This window comes from Nannospalax galili, unplaced genomic scaffold, assembly GCF_000622305.1.
Source record: "Nannospalax galili isolate Female #2095 unplaced genomic scaffold, S.galili_v1.0 scaffold996, whole genome shotgun sequence".
Classification (NCBI taxonomy): domain Eukaryota; kingdom Metazoa; phylum Chordata; class Mammalia; order Rodentia; family Spalacidae; genus Nannospalax; species Nannospalax galili.
In genome coordinates this window covers 788,525-807,834 of record NW_008339436.1, presented here as the reverse complement: position 1 = coordinate 807,834, position 19,310 = coordinate 788,525, and the positions used below count along the sequence as shown (strand labels likewise).

General features: G+C 48.3%; 1 protein-coding gene across 10 annotated transcripts in view; it reads left to right on the top strand.

Annotated features, from left to right (window-relative positions):
- Camk2b (calcium/calmodulin dependent protein kinase II beta) overlaps positions 1–19,310 on the top strand; it is a 100,381-nt gene that overhangs the window by 29,899 nt on the left and 51,172 nt on the right. For all 10 annotated transcript variants that reach the window (XM_008834071.1, XM_008834078.1, XM_008834077.1 and 7 more), the window contains exon 2: positions 12,725–12,819. In XM_008834071.1, coding sequence (XP_008832293.1) covers positions 12,725–12,819 — 95 coding nt within the window. The remainder of the gene's footprint in view (positions 1–12,724; positions 12,820–19,310) is intronic.

Below are 19,310 nucleotides of genomic sequence, written 5' to 3'. Positions count from 1 at the left end.
AGGCTGTCGGATCCCCTGGGACTGGAGTTACGGACAGCTGTTAGCTGCCATGTGGGTGCTGGGATTTGAACCCGGGTCTTCTGCAAGAACAACCAGTGTTCTTAACTGCTGAGCCATCTCTCCAGCCCCTGTTTTAACTTTTTTGAGGAACTGTCAGACTGTTTTTCGCAGTAGCTGCATCATTTTATATTCTCACCAGCAATGCAAAGGTTCAAAGTTCCCTATCTCCCCACCAACACTTGTTTTCAGTTTTTAAAAGTATTTTTTACAGCAATAGTAGTCATTCTAATGATTGGGAAGTGATAGCTCACTATGGTTTTGACTCAGTTTCCCGCATGGCTAAGTGGTGCTGGGGATCTTTTCATGTGCTTATTGGCCATTTGTGTATCTTCTTTGGATGTGTGTTTGGGTGTTGCTGAGGACTGAATTCAGTGCCTCATGCAAGCTAGGCACATGCTGTACCACTGAGCCACACTAGCTGCGTCCCATTCCTGATAGTGCTTGACAAGACTTTTATGTGTAGGTGAAGTCCAGTTTTTTGTTGTTGTTTGTTTCTGTGGCCTGCACTTTTGGTTTCACATCTGAGAGAGCACCGCCAAGTCTAATACTGTGAAGATTTGCTCCTGCATTGTACTCTAAGCATTTTACAGTTTTATTGTTCAAATTTAGGACTTTGGTCTATTTTGAATTAGCTTTTATTTATGGCAAATAATAAAGGCCCGACTTCATTCTTTTGCATGTAGTTATTCAATTTTCCAAGTACTGTCTGTTGAAAAAGACTGTCTTTCTACATCGAATGTTTATGGCACCTTTGTTGAAATTGATGGGTCATATTTTATGCTGTCAGTCTATGTCTGTTCTTATGCCAGTGCCACTATTTTAATTACCATAGCTTTGTAGTAAATTCTGAAATCAGGAAATGTGGGTTCTCTGACTTTGTTTAGCCTTTTTAAGAAGATTGTTTTGGCTATTTGATGTCCTTTGGGAATACATATGAATTTGGAGATAGGTTTTACTATTTCTGTAGGGTGGGGGTCAGTGGGATTTTGAGAGGATGGTACTGAATCTGTAAATGATTTTGAATAGTATTTGTGTCTTTACTCTTAATCACTTTATGTCTTTACTTTTAAACTGAGTTTCTTGTAGACCATGTACAGTTGGGCCTCATTTTTAAATCCAGTCTGGTGGATCTCTTAAGCAGTGTAGTCTTAATTGGTGTGTTATACTTGGGTTAATAGCTATCATATTAGTTACTATTTTGTTTCTTTTTTTTGTCTTTCTTCACTTTCTACCTTCTGGGACTGAGTGTTTTACATGATGATCCCATTTTCTTCCCTGGCCCTCCATCTTTCCCTTCCTCTGCCCTCACCCCCTCCTCTCCTAGCACTTCAGTAATAGTTATCCATGCTCCTGGAGGCTGCCCTGGGGCTTGTAATGTGCATTTACAGTTCATTCACATCCACTCTGCACACTCCTGTTTCACAGATGGTGAGGCAGTACAAGTACGTTGTAGCAGAACATTCTGGATTCCTCCTTCCTATCCTTCTAGTGTTGCTTCCTCACACCAATCCATTAGCTAGATGCACCAAACACACTGTTGCTGCTATTATGTTTAATAAACTGTTACCCATTAATCAGTAAAAAAAATCTTGTATCATCTTCACTTACTCCTTCTCTAACTTTATGTAGATTCAAGTTTCTAATCTCTGTCATTTTTTTTCTTTCTGAAGATTTTCTTACTGTTTCTTGAAAGACAAGCTTACTGGTGACCAAGTCCCTCCATGCATGTGTGTTCCCATGCATGCAGGTTCAGGTGAACGCACATGCTCACGGAAGCCAGAAGCTAAGCCCGGGTGTCTTTTTCCGGGCTCTTTCCACCTTGTTTTTATCTTTTTCAGACAGGGTCTCATGCTAGCCTGGAGTTTGCCAATTAAGGCAGGCTGACTGGCCTGTGAGCCCCTGTGCTCTGCTTGCCTCGCCTCCCCAGCACTGGGATTACAGGTGTCTGCCACCATGCCTAGCTTTTTTGACATAGGTTCTGGGATTGAACTCGAGTCCTCAAGCTTGCATGGTAAGCACTTTATCAACTGAGTCATCTCTCTTGGCCCATTTCTCCTCTACTTCTGAAGAATAATGCTCTGGATACAGCGTTCTAGTCTGGTGGTTCTTTTCTTTCAATATTTTTTATATTTTACTTCACTCTTCTTATTTGCATGGTTTCTGGGAAGTCCAGTCTATTTCTCATCTTTCCCTCGCTGCAGTAGATGAGGTGTTTGTTTCAATCTTTGACTTCTTTTCTTCTTTCACTTTTTGTAGTTTGAACATGTAGGCACAGGTATTCTTGTGAGATATTTATTCTGCTCGCTATTTTCTGAGCTCCTTAGATTTGTGTGGTTTGGTGTCTTGTCTTTAATTTTGGCAAGTTCTCAGTCATTATTCAATATTCCTTTGGTTTTTCTCCCATTTCCTCCACTTCCAGCACTCCTATCACATGGGTTTATACCTTTTTAGATGTATCCTAGGTCTTGGGTGTATCATTCCTTTTTCTCTTTGCATGTCAGTTTTCCAAGTTCCTGTGATCTTTCTCCCCATTCCCTTGTCCTGTCTTCAGCTACACCTCATTTGTTACTGAGCTCATCAAAGGCATCCTTCATTTTCATTAGTGCTTTCTTTTTTTTTTTTGTTTGTTTGTTTTTTTGAGACAGGGTCTCCCTGTAGCCCCAGCTGTCCTGGAACTCTCTATATAGACCAGGCCGGCCTTGAACTCACAGAGATCCGCCTGCCTCTGCCTCCCGAGTGCTGAGATTAAAGGTGTACGCCACCACACCCAGCTTCATTAATGCTTTCTTATTTTCTACATTTCTTTTTTCTATTTTCTCAGAATTTTCATCTCAGCTCACATTGCCCATCTGTTTCTGCATGTATTACAGTTTTTCAGAGTCTTCAACGTGCTGATTATAGTTGTTTCAGATTCCTGGTCTGCTAGTGCCAACATCTCTGCCACATTAGAGTCAGTTTGCTCTGCATCTTTTTGTCCCTTTGTATGACTTGTAGTTTTTGGTTGAAAGATGAACATAATGTACTAGATGGAGCGCGGGTAAATAGGCCTTGGTGAACTGGTGGTAGCATGTGGGGGATAGAGTGCTCTGTCATCGTGCGGTCAGGTCTTAGTGCCTGGCTGTGACTTTCACATCTGTTTCTTCTTTCTCCTTGCGTGTGGTACAGGACAGATAGAAGGGGCTACGTTGGGTGTTTTCCTTTCCCTCAGATAGGTCTGTCTCTGATTAATCAGCATCTCCTGAGGTAGGCTTTGTTAAGAGGAACAGAACGCATTTGTGTATTTAATACAATTACTGTCTCCTCCCACTGCTGGAAGCCCTGGAGAATGGTCCTCTGATCTTTACTCTGGGAATGTAGCAGGACTTTTAGAGGTAAAATTCACAGAATTGTGAGCGCATGCTGGTGAGACTGGCACCACACTGAGCTTCCAACACATGGCCAGTTAGTTCCTGCCCAACCCTGGTTTTCCAGGCATGAGAGCTGCTAAGCTGTGCTTCTCTGTACCTGCCTGTCTCTCCAGTGTGGGGGTAAGGAGGATGACAGCAGTCTGTCTGTGACCCTGGTTCTCTGATGGATCCTTGAAAGAGCTGTTGCACGTCAGTGTGTTCAGCTTATGGTTTGTGAGAACAGGAGTGACAACTCCTAAGCCTTTCCCGGTAGACCAGAGAGTGCCTTGAGCTTTGCTTTTTAAAAATCTCTACCCAGTTCTGCCTGATTCAAAGCCACACGTTTTTCTACTGTCTACTTGACATCTCTGAGTCGGGAATTGTGAGCCTTGATCTTCCTCCCTTGACGTTCCCTGTCCCAAGCAGAGTAGGAGTGTACTCACTAGGATGAATACACTACTGAGCCCTATCTGCTGGCTCTCACTTCCAGCTGCGTCTGACCTTCTGCCAGGGATCTGGCCACCTCTATGTTGGGAGGGGTAGGTGTACTGCTGTGGTCCAAGGATGGCCATGTTGAACCCTGAAGAGGTCAGTGCCACCATATGCTCGCCTTAAAAATTTATTATGCCTTATGAGTCTTAGCTGAGTCATGGCCGGGGTGCCAGGGAGATGAATGTGCCAGCCTTGTGTGCTCTTAGCAGAGTGTGAATTGGAATGGGCTTCCTGCTGCATTGTAGGGGAGGATTGGGAAAATGGGGAATGGGCCAGGACTCAGGGAAGTTATCTGAGAGCTTACAATAGAAAAGGCTATTGGGCAGTTCTGAGTAGCCTGAGTAACCTGACCCTTGTCTCCATGGGTTCCCTACTGTGGAAACACCAATTGCCAAAGTCAAGGGTGGATTTCCAGATTACCTGGTGCCTGAGTGGAGGGAAGAGCCGAGGGCCAGGAGACAGGATTCACATAGGCTGAAAGATATAGAACCAGGGCTGAAAGACTAGCCTACTGACTTGTAAGTCTTATCAAACCAGAGATCACATGATATACAGCCCAAAGTGCCCTTCTAGGACCCAGGGCAGACAGTACTAATCAATCACCATGTGTGTAGGCAGCTTTGGCCCAGGATTCTATTCATGCCTCACAGTTGTTACTGAGTGTCTTCTGCAGCCAGTCCTTGCCCTGTTGCTGGGACAGAGGCGGGAGCAGTCAGTGCCTGGTGACTGATGGTCCCTCCCGTATCCCTCTTGCTGCCCAAGCATGCCCCTCTCAGCTGTCCATTGCATTGGCAGCAGTCCAAAATGTCTGTGGCCTGGTTTCCACTTCCTGACCAGTTCCTGTGTGGGAAGTATACAGAAGTCTCCTGTATGGACCTGTGACATTAGGAGCTTTCATGGGAACAGGGAGGACCCAAGAAGGGACCTGAGGTGGGGGGGTGGGAAATTCACATTCCTCAAAGAGGGAGGGGCCTCAGTGTGTTGGGTGCTGAGTAAGAGTAGCAGGGAGCAGCTCTCTTGGGGATATGAGGAAAACTCAGGAGCTGGTTCGACCTCATCTGGTCCCAAAGTACCACCTGGAAATGTGACCCTAGCTGCCTTGATTCCCCCAGGGTAACCAGACAGTTCAGCTGTGGCAGGAATGGCAGATTGGGAAGGACTGCAGCCTGTGAGGCTAACTCTAACACAGAGTCATGTACACAGGCCATGGAAGATCATAAGCAGAGGAGAGACACCCTTGCAGTGATAGCCTGAACTCATGAGGTGATTGTGACAAAGTTGCCTTGTGCAGCCTATTACATATGAGCTTTGCCAGGCAACATGCCTCATCACAGGAAGCCAGGGGCACCCTTTCCAGAATCAACCCTACCTAGCTAAAAGGCAGAGAGAAGAGGGGGTGCCATGCTGAGAGATTTCTCATTCGGAGGTTTGCCCGCAGTGACTCCAAGCCCACAGCTCCAGCAGCTGTGGTTCTGGGGTGGGGTAAGGAATCTGGGTGTGTATTGGGGTGTATTCTGATGGATGACACGTGCATCTTTCAGAAATACCAACTGTGGGCTTCGGTGACTCACACAGGGCTTCCAGCAGGGGTCAATGTTTGGTCCCAAGAATATTCAATCCTCTGAATCCTCTTTTCGGTGAAGATTTCTGTAGTTAAATAGGTTGGGGGAAGGTTGTCATCCTTGGAGATTCATGGTACAGATGACTGTGTTAAAGGTCATAGCAGTCCTATACTGAAAACGTAAAGGAAGGAAATGCTGTTTCTACTCTTGGTTCCTGTGTCCTTTGTCTACAGCCTTTGTTTGTACCCAAGTCTGTCAACATCCAATGGAGGTAATGCTTGGGAACATTATTTGGTGAATATTTCCTACTATACACTGGCAGGTTCCACAAGGCAGAATGGGAGGCTAGCATGTGTAGTGGCTGAGTTATGCCCCCACAAACTCATGTATTGAAGTCTAACCCCCACTACCTCAGGTGAACTGACTGGAAAATAGAGTAGTATGTCAGAGAGTAAACGTGCTTACTTCTGAGCCTGATGACTTGAGTTCTATTCCTGATACCCATATGGTAGAAAGAGAGAATTTAATCCTGCAGGTTGCCCTCTGACCTCCACACTCACATCATGGCATGCATGCAAAATACACACACACACACACACACACACACACACACACACACACAAATAAATAAATAAAATAAAAAAATTAGGGTAGTTGTACACATTACTAGGCAGGTTAGTATGACTGCTATGACTGAGATATGTCTGGTGTTGTCATGAAAAGAGAAATTGATCACACAGAGATACAGAGGACACCACATGATCACTCAGGCATAGATTGGGGTGATGCATCTGCATGCCGAAAGAACCAATGCCCCACTGCAAAGCAGGAGAGAGCCTCAGAAAGGCCAGAGCTGGAGTGCTTGACAGCCAGAGCGTGGCCTTCCATTCCTAGTATCATAAATTGATGTAAAATCACCCAGTGATTATACTTTTGGAAATGAACTCTGTAGAAATAACTGAACTGCTCACTGCAGGCCGTTTAAGAGATGGCAAATTGAAAGCATCCCCTCAGCTGCCAGAAGAGAAGCCCTCGGCTGTCAAATGAGGGATGCTCTCCACAGTCAGCTTGTGGAGGGGCCCTTGTCAAAGTGTGGGCATCGTGTGTGTGCGGTAACATTAAATGTAAAAGGAAAAAATCAAGTAGGAACTTGCTGATAAAGCAATGCTTGGATGCTGGGAGACCACAGGGAGCTTGCCTGTGAGGACAGATCTCAGGGCTGTCCAGATGTTTGTCTCCAGAAGAGCCCAGGATATCTGGATGCTAGGCAGGACAGGATAGACAACCTGTGAGCTCAGCTTGCCCTGCAGCCATCTGTGGGTGCTGACAGACAGCACACATTTCTCCTTGAGTGCAACACACCCGGAAAGCTCTCATCCAACCCTAGGGCCAGGGAAGCTATGGAGGCTCACTTCTTCAGGACATCTGCACGGTATCCACACAGCAAAGCAATACTCAGTGGTCAGACCATGCTGTTGGAGATGTGTCCAAAGTGTGTGGAACCCTAAAGGGGGAAAGTGAAAAATAGACAACCCACTCCAAACTTATGTAACAGGAAGCCTCTTCGTGGAGCGGAGCTTCACATCTGCACAGGTAATGTGTGGCTCCACTGCAGTGCCACATGTTAGGAAGGGCACAGTGACTTCATTTAGAGTGTTGTTGAATGACTTTGTTTACTCTGCTGCAAGCATTGTAATCATAATGACAATAATTCAGAAAGGATCCATGTTCTTGGTAGATGTTTTTATTCTTGTATTGCTGCTTAGAAATTGAAAAGTACATAAAAAAAAAAAGAAAAACCTCACCATAATTATCAACACTCTATTTCAAGTACAGGTTAGAGTTTCCACCAAATTGCTTAGGTCAATGTTAAAATATAAATGTCTAAGCATGATGTAAGTCTGTAGTCACAGCTACTCAGGAGGATGAGGTCTTAGGATCACTTGAGCCCTGTGGTTCAAGGCCAGCCTAGGCAATACAGAGGCTCCATCTCAGATGGATAAAATAGACAGGGAGGAGGGGTGGGGGGTGGGGGGATGCTTGGGGGAAGCATACTGGAAAAATGGCTCAGCGATTAAGAGCACTTGCTGCTCTTATAGAGGATCCAGGTTCAGTTCCCAGTACCCATATAACAAGTGTTCATAACTCCAGTTCCAGGGAATGCAATGCCTTCTTCTGACCTCCTTGGGCATTACATGACATGGGTGCACTTACATACATGCAGGCAATACACTCATAAACATTAAAAAAAAAGACGATAGATGCACAGACAGACCTTCCCCTCTTTACTTTTAAGAACTGATAATCAAAGGTAGAAAAGGTGTGTGTTTTTTTGAGTTGACACACAAATAGATGTTAAGTTTCTAAGTGAATAAATAAATCAAGAAGGCCTTCTGTGTGGTCATGATCTGCACCTGCTATTCTGTCCTCAACCCTGGCCCTACTCAGAGGAGCTCACTCTGAGCTGTCTAGGCCAGAAAACTGTACATGATTGAGAAATGTTTCAAAACAATAATTTATAGCAAGAGATAAAACTGTTGACTGCTCAGCCTATTGCAAAAAGTTTTGCCTAGGGTATATATAGTGGGATCTGCTGGGGTGGATTCACTGTGGGAATCTGCTTGGTGTGGGTCTGCTGGAGTGAATCTGTTGCAGGGATCTGCTGGAGGGTCTTCTGAGAGGCTCTGCTGGAGAGGTATCTGGCAGGGGAGTCGGGGCTCTGTGCCTGTTCCTGGTGCACAGCCCTGACCCCTGTGGGTCTTTACACAGGAGATCTGAATGGGAAGCATCTGTCTATGAATAGGTTCAAGAGGGCAGGATCTTTGTTTTGTACCCAAGGCTCCTGGTTATCTTTCACCTCCAAAATGTAGGAGCCCCTGGAATTGCCAGCAGTCTTTCTGTGGATGGGCAAGTACCTGACTCAGCCCTGAGCTGCTGCTGCGGCTGGCTTCTGGGAGAATTAGAAATGCACTACATTTGGTTGTCAAGCAACCAAAGGCAGTTGTGGGAGATGGCCAAAGTCCTGGTGACAGGTGTAGTTATGCAAATAGTTATCTGCTCTAGCGGAACAGGCCAGCGGAAGCCTATGACAGAGGCAGGAGAGCACAGACAGTCAGGGTGAGGCCACATGGACCCAGGGTGGGGGTACAGAGAGAGAGGTGGGAAAATTTGCACTGAGAGGATAGAATCCAAGGGCTGGGAGGTAGCCAGGAACACCCCATTGACTCAGCTGTCCTGAATGCAGTTCTGCAGTAATTCTGTAGCCTGTTGTGGGGGTTACAGGGACCTAGTTCCCTGTCTACATTACCTCGGGAGCAGAATCATGTAGTTAGTGATTTTTGAGTGGTGAACGGCGCCTTGTAGCATCCACATGGTTACCTCATTTTACCCAGACATGGTCTAAGAGAAGATGGACAACCATTACCCCCCCTTGTCCTCCGAAGAGGGCATCCAAGCAGGGTCTGTGAGGACAGAGGATGCCATTACCAGTGTCTTGCCCATACTCTAAGAGCTGGGCACCATGATCTTTGCCAGAGTGAAAGCTGAGCAGGAGAAGGTCCATGTCTACTTGTCTACTGCTTCCTCTGTGGATGCCAACTTCTGCCCTGCAGTGGCTATGCTGTTCCTGAGAGATGAGGTTTTGTGATGAGGCAGCAGGAGGCAACCTGGGCAGCAGGAGAGGTGGCAGAAGGCAGAGAGGGCCACAGAGCAACATGGGAAGAGAGCTTGAGACAGTCCATGGGAGTCACAGAGGATTAGCAACGGGCGTCATTCCTGATGGTGGCTAGCTTGAGGGCATCTCAGAGCCAAGCCCTTTCAAAACCTGGAGTCAGATGCTGTCCGTGAAGGGCAGCAAGGCTGGAGACAGTCGATGGGCCAGGCTCTGGCACAGACCAGGAATCTCCAAGGGATTAAGAAGGTAGAGGCAAATGGGTTTCCTGCGGACTGTGCACCCTCTGATTCTTCCTCATATTCAGGTGGATTCTTCCTCCCTGGGGCCTTCCCCAGGGCTTGTCAAGGAGACTGCTCACCAGTGATGAAGCAGGTGTTGCCACAGGCATCTCATAGAAGCTCATGGAAATGGGCCGCCCAGTTCCTGGGCTCCACTCCTGCACAGAATTAATTCTTCCCCTTTTCTCTCCGGACCCGTTTCCCTGGTACTGTTGATCCTGCTGTAAATGAGAGTGTTGAGAGCCTTCAGCAAGTTGAGCACTCAAAGAGTATTTTCTTGTTTTAATTAGTTTTATTTGATTTTAAAAGCCGTATAACGTGTTTGGTGCCCGGGGGCCTCACCATCTGAACAAGGTATTCAGATCACTTCCTACTAAGTTCAGAGGCAGGAGGCTCACACCAGACATCTTGCAGGTGACCTTGATAGTCAGATGAAGTTCTTGGTGGCCTTCAGCAAAGAGTTGACCTGACCCCTTGGCACATTGCTCTCTCTGTGGCTCCACTTTCTGCCCTTGCTGCCAAAGGTAGGGCCAGTCTGGTGCCAGTAGCTCTGTCCAAGGATGAGCACAGCCACTGCCCACCCTGCCGACCTGTGCTTCTGATAAGCCAAGGGAACTTCAGGCCTACCCATGTCCCAGGCTCTGCTCACTCTCAGCATTGAGACACATAAAATAAAACCAATAAAGTATTTAAAAATTAAAAAAATAGAATACATTGTTAAAGAATAAATGAATTTTTTGTTTTTATTTATTATTTTTATTTAATGTGTATGCATGTGGCGCTTGCATGTAGGTAGGTGTACTCATGTCATGCATTGCCCGCAGAGGTCAGAAGAGGGTGTTGGATTCAGAGGGTTGTTAGTCTCCATGTGGGTACTGGGACTCAAACCTGGGTCCTCTGCAAGAGCAGTCAGTTCTCTTAACTGCTGAGCCATCTCTCCAGCCCCATAAAAAAAATTTTTTTTTTTTTGGTTTTTTTGAGACAGGGTCTTCCTGTAGCCCCAGCTGACCTGGAACTCACTATGTAACCCAGGCTACAGGCTGGCCTTGAACTCACAGAGATGCGCCTGCCTCTGCCTCCCAAGTGCTGGGATTAAAGGCATGCGCCACCATGCCTGCCTACGAAAAAATATTTTTTAAAAGTTTTTTTTTTTTTTTCCCCCAGCCAGGTGTGGTGGCACACACCTTTAATCCCAGCACTTTGGAGGCAGAGGCAGGCAGATCTCTGTGAAATCAAGGCCTGCCTGGTCTTCATATTGAGTTCCAGGCTAGCTGGGGCTACAGGGAGACTGTCTCAAAAAGACCAAACAAAAAAAGTATTTTTTTCTTAAGTTTCAAAAATTGAGAAGCAAAATCATAATAAAATATTAGCTACCTATTTTTTAAAATCTCAAGATCTGCTTGGGCAATTTAGTGAGACTGTTTCTCTAAATAAAAACATATAGAAGACCGGAGTGGCAAAGCACTTGCCTAGTAAGAACAAGGCCCTAGGTTCAGTATTAGGGGCAACTGAGAAACCAAGCCAGGAGGGATTAGCATGAAACCCATAGGAGGGGAAGTACCCAGAGGAGACTGAGCTGTGTGAATTGGGTCTTGAAGGGTGCATACAAGTTGTCCTGAGGCATCAGGGACAGGCTCACAGTACAGGCTCAACAAGGATCTTCATCCACATTGTTTCTCCGTGATTATAAATTCCAGTGGGCAAGTACTGTGAGTCCCAAGAGGGGCAGCAATGGTACTGATCCCCCTGTTCTTAAAGATATCCAAGGTGTCGGGGCTCCCCAGCCTTGGCCTGGAGGACACATGCTGCCCATACCTGTGGCTCCTTCCAGGGAGTGTTCCTGTGACAGTGACACCTGGCAAGTGGCAGAGCCACTGAGAAGAGGAGGTGATTCTACAGCTGCTCCCCAGGCCTGCAGTGATTTGGGGGATGGCTGTGATAGGGAGGAGCCTTTCTCAGGGCTGGCTTCAGAGAGTGGAAGAAGTGGCCTGAGGCCTGAGCACAAGGCACAGTAGGCATCCTGCCCCCTCCATCTTCCTGCCCTCACCATGTGGCAGCCACCTTCTTCCTGAGTTGCTGGAATGGGGGCCTGTCTGTGGTTGAAGGCTGGCTTTGGCAAAGAGCCACAGAACCACCTTGTGAGAGGCCCTTCTGTCTCACTATAGATGGGAAAATTGAAGCTCATGGAATGACATCAACCTGCACAACCAGGAAGTGATAGACACAGATGAAACAAGACCAAGTACTATACCAGTGACCTTTCCCTTCACCCCACTGTTTCCCAGGACAGTGCCTGTGAAAAACAGTAATCCAGCCTAGAGTATAGTTCAGTCGTAGCATGCTTGCCTACAGTGAAATTCTCTGGTTCCATCTTGCATGGCAAAAACAAAACAAAACAAACAACAAAAATGAAAAAAACCCTCATCAATAATTCTTTCTTTACTTTTTCCTTACAAAGGAATATTTGAAAATGTAACCGATGTGTGGAAAAGTCAAATGGAACAAGAAAATGCAGAATGAACAAGTATTGTTCCTGCCACCCCTGGCCCTGAGCAGCCCTGACCACTTGGCCATAGCTAGGCCATGATGGCCAGCCTGTATGAGACTCTGTCCCAACCTGCCCCATTTCCGGAAGTGAAGTCGCTGAGCTCAGCGGCTAAGTATAATTGCTGAACCAGTAAGAAAATAGTCAGATGCAGGGCAGAAAAGTGAACAGTACCTTTCTACAGATTCATTTTCAAAGTATTATATTAAAAAGAAACAGTCACAAACACTATCTGAGACACTGTCTCCTGTCCTGGGACTGTCGATGTGAATACGCTTCAGGGTTTCCTGGACTGTCCAGGCCAAGGAAGTGACATAAGTAGCTTTCTGAGCAAAATACTTTGGGGTGCAGAGATGATGTGAGGGTCACAGAAGGGAGTGCTTAGCCTGGCTCTGCCTCTCATGAAGGGTACCATGGACTTGAGGGTGCATGCTGGAAGGCCCCTAGGAATGCCCCTATTCCAACTAACTAATGAGTACTAGAGCGTGGGGCTGCACAGAAGTTGAGTGAGGCCCTTTCCCTGTGGTATAGCTGATCCTCCTCCTCCCAGGATGTTTGCCTGGCCATTGTCATGGTACCAAAAGGGGTGGTCAGGAGCTTGTGGGAGCGGTATAGTCTTCTTTTGGTCACTGGCCATGTGCTATAGGCCTGACAATGGCTGAATTGAGTGTCTGTGGAAGATTAATCGACTCTCCCTGTGTCTCTCTCCTGCCCTGCTTCTTCTCTAGGGGGGCTTTCTCTGTGGTCCGACGCTGTGTCAAGCTCTGCACAGGCCATGAGTATGCAGCCAAGATCATCAACACCAAGAAGCTGTCGGCCAGAGGTAGGGGCAGCATGTCCAGCCTGGCCATCATGGGCCTGGGCAGGGGTTTGTGGGGCCAGCCCAGCTGTTCCTGCCAGCAGCTCCATGCAGATGGAGCAGGGTTTGGGTTTGAGGAGAGGAAGCTGTGGTGATGCCAAGGCTCTCAAGGTGCCTCTGGCTAAGTGGACACGAGGGGCCGCTTGCTTTCAGACCCACCACAACTTTCACTTTGGTCTGTTTCTGGGGTTCCCATGTGGCCTCCCCTTCCCAGGTCACTGGGTCTCTGAGGTACTAGGTGCTAGGTGGTGTTTCCCTAACAACTATGGCCAAGGAGAAGCCAGTGACTCCAGTGTGGGTGGCTAATGACAGAGCTGCTCTTTGCATCTGCCTACTAGTGGATCCTAACCCCTGACCCACCTGCAATATCCCAGGCAATTTATTAAGTGAGTTTTCTAAGTAAGGGGATGATGCATTGCCTACCATAGGGAAGTCTCTACAGATTTGCGGGCATGTGAAGAAGGGTCTTATATGGTGCTGGGTGGGGGTGGGTCACCCAAGTAGACAGATCCCAGGCCCCCATGAGATCAGGGCACATCTTATCATGTAGGCTGGCTGTATATAAAACCAGAATCAGTCTCTAGTGAGTTCCATAGGGATGGGATACAGAATGAGGACATGGAACCCGAACAGGTATCTGGATAGAGTCCCCAAGTAGGGTGGCCTAGGGGTCTGGTGGGGCCATGGGGGTTGGGGAGTGAGTGGCTTCCAAAGTGAGATGGCATTGCCACATCACCTCTCTCCTCCCATGTCCATGCTCCTCTTCCTTCCCTCCTGAGACTCTGAAGCCCTAATAAGCTTCCAGACTCCAATCCGAGCTAATTGGGGGACAAGGAGCCCTGACCCCCCCGGCCCCCATCCTGAATGGGAGATGCATAGGGGCTGAATTAGAGCAGGGAGTGAGCCTCATCCAGTGGGAAGATTGTAGATGAGAACCACGTGCTGACTGTAGGTCTGCAGTTTGCAATCTGACTGCCCACAGGTTCCATAGCTGAGCCCACCACCCCTTTGCCATTTATCAACATATATGTAGGCTTGTTTGAGCACTTGCTGTATATTAGACCATCAGGGCCCTGATAATGTGTTTCTACCTGGGAGCGTTCTTTGAGCCTAAGCTAGGGATCCTCAAGGACCTGGGATGCTCCTGTCCCAGCTGTTCATCACTTAGTAGTACTTGGGGCTGGTCAGTCCCCATGCTGGGATCTCCAGCTCAAAAGGGCCAGGGAGGGTGATTATGTACAGAGGCCTCAGCAAGGACAGAAAACAAGTTTTCTTCTATACTCCAGATGGGAAACTGCTTTTGGCAGTGAAGGCCTGGTGCCCCTTCTCCTAAGAGTCTTCATGAGCTAGATGTGGGCTACCATGCTGTCAGTGGGACCGCCTTCAGGCCTGAGGCATGATTTGGGATCTGGGGCTATGAACTTGGCTCTTTTCTGTTAAGGCACAGTGCTGGTGTAGAGCCTTCCATGCTCAGAGTAAGTCCAGGGCCAGTGCCAGGTCAGTTCCTGGGGGTCTCCAGGTAACATCCCTGGGAGGCCTGGGCACTCCCTGCTGGTGACAGAAGACTGAGCAGCTCTGTGATGCAAAGCACATTAGGTGTGTGTGCAACATGTGTGTGAGCACATGCCTGTGTGTCTGTGTGGGTGTGAGTACGCATGGGTTGCTCTTTGTCTGCATGTAGGTACTTGGGTGTTTTTCCTAATCTAGTTTCCAGAGCAGGGCAATTTATTGGGCATCTGTGCTGTGAGTATCCAGGCTAAGGGAGGACTCTGAACAGGCCTTCTATTTTCCACTTTAGGAGGCTGCTTCTGATGCCCTAGGAGCCTGGAGTGAGGCGGGATGGGCTTGTAGGGGTGGCCCTTTGCCTGGGCAGCAGTGGACAGAGGTGAGGGTCCTGCACTATGAGGGTCAACTTTGATGACCTCTAAACATTTGTCTGAGTGTGTCATCCTGGGTAGGACCAGTGCTAGCTGGGTATCATGGGAAAATGTCACTTATAGAGAGCAGGGAGTCACTTGCTGAGTGGCCTGGCCTTGGTCCTAGGGCCTCATAAGTGCTCAGCACTGGGATGAGCTATTGTGCTTGGGATGTAGGGTGGTGACCAGCATCTACTCTCTGTTCACCCTCTACCACTAGGAGATGTGGGTCAGTGTGGGTTGACTGTGGCTGCCCTGGGGCTGCAGTTGTCCTAAGCCCCAGGTAGGGGCTTAACAGGTAAGAGCCTCAGAGCCTGCTGCCCTCCTGGCTATAGGGAGCAGCTTACACATCCCATGACTGTCAAGTTGTGGATAAGCTCCCACCCACAAGCAGTGGAATGTTCTTTTGCATGGGATGTGGACTACAGATCCAGACTGCTCTGGAAGATGGGTCAAGAAAGGAATGGCCTACCCTACCAATATCCTTAAAGGAAGGATAAGCCATCTGCTACATCAAGATCTTGGTCTGTCTGGGAGGGACCTATGCAGTAGGTTGGACTGGTGGTGGGACTTCATCTGCCTCAATGACCTGAGGTATCCTAGGTTTTCATCCATGTCTGCAGCGCTCTCAGTTTGGGACTGTAAATGGAACCCTATCCTGGCATGGCCACCAAATGATCATCCAGAGTAGTGAGTCCTTGTATCCCCTTTACCCATATATGCTGCCTGCTCCTCACTCCCTCATCAGTGGTAGGGTACATGCCCTCTCTCTCCTCTCCAAGCCAGGGTGTGTGTTGCTGCCGCTCCACTCCCATTTCCCAGTTAGGGAAGCTGTATCTGGAGGCCTCCCTGGACCGCAGGCCCAGCACTGCTCAGTGTAGCCCCTTCTCTACCAGGCCTGGAACGGAAGCCTGAAGGGGCAACAGGCCATCAGCTCCTGTAGCCATGATGATGGTAACAGTACTAGAAGTAACTTTCACAGAGGGCTTTCTATACACACTGTACCACAACTCAGGACCCTCTGTGCTCCCTGATGCCACAGTCAGCATTGGTCTGCACACAGGTGTGAAACATTCTTGGGGAACCTAAGACAAGGGGAACATGGGCCTTGTGCACTCAAGGAGCCTTGGGGCACCTCCTATAGCTAGACCCATATCCTGTGTGTTGTCACCACCCTTTGATCTCTCCACCATTTGCCGCGTTGATGTTTTATCCCACGTGTGTCTAGTTCTGCTGTGTGGCCAGCTTGGTGCTCAGGAGTGTCCATGAGATGGTTTCCTTCTCACTATTGTGTGCTGTTCTTTTGAACAAAGGTTTCTCCTCTCCCAGCTCTGTGCTAGCTCCTGACCATGCTAGCACATTCACTAGAGCCCTAGCCAGCAAGATGCTCAGTAAAACCTGCATGAATTGTGTTTGGCAAACTGTGTTGCTTGCCAGTCAATTCAATTGTTTAAAAACCCATCCAAATGTATTAACTTAGATAGCCAGGATCCATAATGCCTGATGCTATCTTCTGCCTCTCTATCCACCACTGAGGGGCAGCAGCCACCCCCCAACCCGGGCTCCTTTATCCTCACAGGGGTCTTCAGAAGCCCTACTGACCTGATCCCAAGGAGGTGCAGATATGAGGTGGACCCTGCCTGGCTTGGTGGGCATCAGCAGGCAGTGTGACCTTACAGGGCTACTCACTGGGCACCTCTTTCCACAGATGGAGAACTTGTATCTTCCTTCTTCCCAAACACCACCCCTCTGCCAGGGCCTAGCACTGTGCCGCTGGCCTCTGTTTGGGGCCACCTCATCTCTGTCAGCTTTTCTTGACCCCTTAGCACATATAATCTTACCCATGGGCCTTTATGAAACCCTGATGTGTCTAGACAGACCCTCACTCTTCCTACAGATTTGCCCTAAGGACATGCTATGTGCTAGGTAGAGCTGGAGAAGAGTTTCTGGAAGGCTGGAGAATGTCACCCCAAAAGTTGCATTGACTGAGTATTGTAGGAATTTGCTAGACTCAAGCAGAAAACCATTTGGGCATTTTTCCATTGAATTGTCAGACTCCTTGGAATTAATCAAACCCTCTCTATATACTCAAAGTGCTCCATAGTTGGGAGGATTGAAGGAAGTGGAAATCTAAACCCCAAGTCGAGGTCTTCTCTTTCTTCTTCCTCTGACCCCACACTATACATAACTGCCCCGCCCATGATTTTTTCTGACCAGAATGCCCAGAACCCCTCTAATGCCAGGCTTCTGAGCTGAGTCTCCAGTGCGTGGGGATAAGAAGAGCAGGCCTTGTCACAATCCCTGTTCTCTGACTGTAGTTCCCATACCATGCCAGCTGGGCTGAGTAGTAGTAGGTGGTGGGGTGGATCTGGAATTCCAAACAACTGCCAAGTGGCTGTCCCCACTGCCCTTTCCCCAGTCACTCCCTATGCAGGAGTGTTCCACCATCAGCCACTCTCAGGAAGGCAGGCTGGACCCTGGCTGCTTTGCCTCCCAGCTAGGGTCTCCCCACTGCCCAGCCCTGGCCTTTTCTCAAGCATTTTCCCCTGTTAAATTTTTTGATATAGATTATTTCAGACATTCCCAAATATAGAGAAAACAACAGAATGAGCTTCAACAGTTACCAGCTTTTGACTGGTCTTGATGGTCTGCACCCAAGACCCCAGGCTGCTTACCATCCAGCTCAGGAGGCTTCAGCGCATGTCCCTTGCAGAAGAGGGCTCTAAAACCTTAGCTGCAGAGGCATCGGCACATCTAGACCGCAGCAGTCATTCCTGGTGTTGTCAAATGCTCAGCTCCATTTCTAACAGGTGCCTGGTTTCAGCAGGATTGCAGTGGGACCATGTGATTGGGTCACCTGTCCTTGGCACTCAGCCCCTGAGTGACTGCTTTATTATACCTGGTGGACCCAACAAAGCCATGCTGCCATGACCATGGCATGGCCGCAGAATAGTGGCCAGCAGACAGGTCAGAAAGGAAGCTGACCCTACTGACCCTAGCTCCCCTTAGGGTCAAACCTGAGTCTGAGAAAAAACCTAGAGCTGGCTTTGCCTTGACTGCTGTGGACTTTGCCTCTGTTTCCCTTGGGTCCCCAGTCTGCCTCGTGGGGGGTTGATGACAGTACTGGGAGTCCAGTGATGCCCAGGAGAGGGCACTGTAGAGCTTCCTTCTTGGCTCCTGTTGGCAGATAGAATCCTGCCTTCACCACCCACCTTTATGGTTCTCTGTCCTGTGTCCCTGCCACCCCAGCTGCCTTCCCTTGGGGACTCAAGTTCCTTAACCTTAGCCTCCTGTACCCTTTGGGAGAGGTGAGGGAGAAGATGTCAAGGCATACTCTTAGTTTCAAAATGGGGTACCTCACTTTCAGGTGAATGCCTGGTACCAGCTCTGTCTTACAACCTCACAGGTTGCTTAGCTCCCCCCACCTCAGTTTCCCCAAGTTAAAATGGAGATAATAGCTGCATACTCTAAGGGATGTGCTGGCTTACCTGAATGTGACCATGCTTGCAGCCCCCTCCTCACTGCTGTCATTCCTGGTCACACAGCAGTGGCACCCTGCTTCAGAAGACTCTTCGTGGACACCCTGGTGCTGCAGACTCAGGCCCTCTTCTCCATGCAACTGTCCTGGGTCCTGCTGGTTGAATTCTGCAGGCCCTGGAGTCACTGGCTCACCTTTCAATCTCCTTGAATAAGGAATATAAATAAAGGTGGCAGGCAAGTTTCTAGAAATCCTCCTGGCCTTTTGGAGGGACCTGTCCCCAATCCCTTATTTAAGTTCAATGCAAAGATGGGGGCCTCACTTTTCCTCAGACATCTTCAAGACTATGGGGAGTGCTGTGTCCTCATAACCAATGCTCCTGGAGCCACCTGAGGGAGGCAGCTTTGCTCCTTCAAGCTAGCTGTCACTGGACCCAGAAAAGACAAGGCCACCCAGTAAATGTCAGTGCTCAACCAAGTCACCCCCGTATGCCAAAGGTCACAACACTCCAATTTTAAAATTTAATACTTTAATAGAAGATTGTGAAACATTCAATCTGTAAATGTACTGAGTAATTAGAGATTATTAAACTACTGTTAACAAAAGCAGTTAAAGGAAAATAAATGGACTGGGGTAGAGAGATCATTAGGCACACAGTCTTAGAAACATGTCTTGTTATCCATGTTCCTTCCCCCACTGTCACACTAAACAGCTGCTCCTTTGAGGGTGGTTTTATGTCTTGGTGGATGCCCTGTGTGGAGGTAAGCCACAGCTGAGGAAGCCTGTGCAGAAGTCCCTGTTCATGGCTCTGCTGTGGGGACTTGTATGTGCCCTCATTATGGTCCCCACTGTTGCTGAGAGACCCTCCCCACAACCCTAAGATAGCATGGGCTTACCACATACAGAGGAGGAAACAGTCTTACAGAAGAGATTATAGGTCTTGCAGCTGGTGCTTAGCAGAAACTGGGTAGCAGAAGCCAGCTGGGGCAGGCAGTAGACCCACAGATGAGGCATAACCTGTGGGGCAGATGTCCCAGGTGGGGTCTCATCACTGAGGAGCC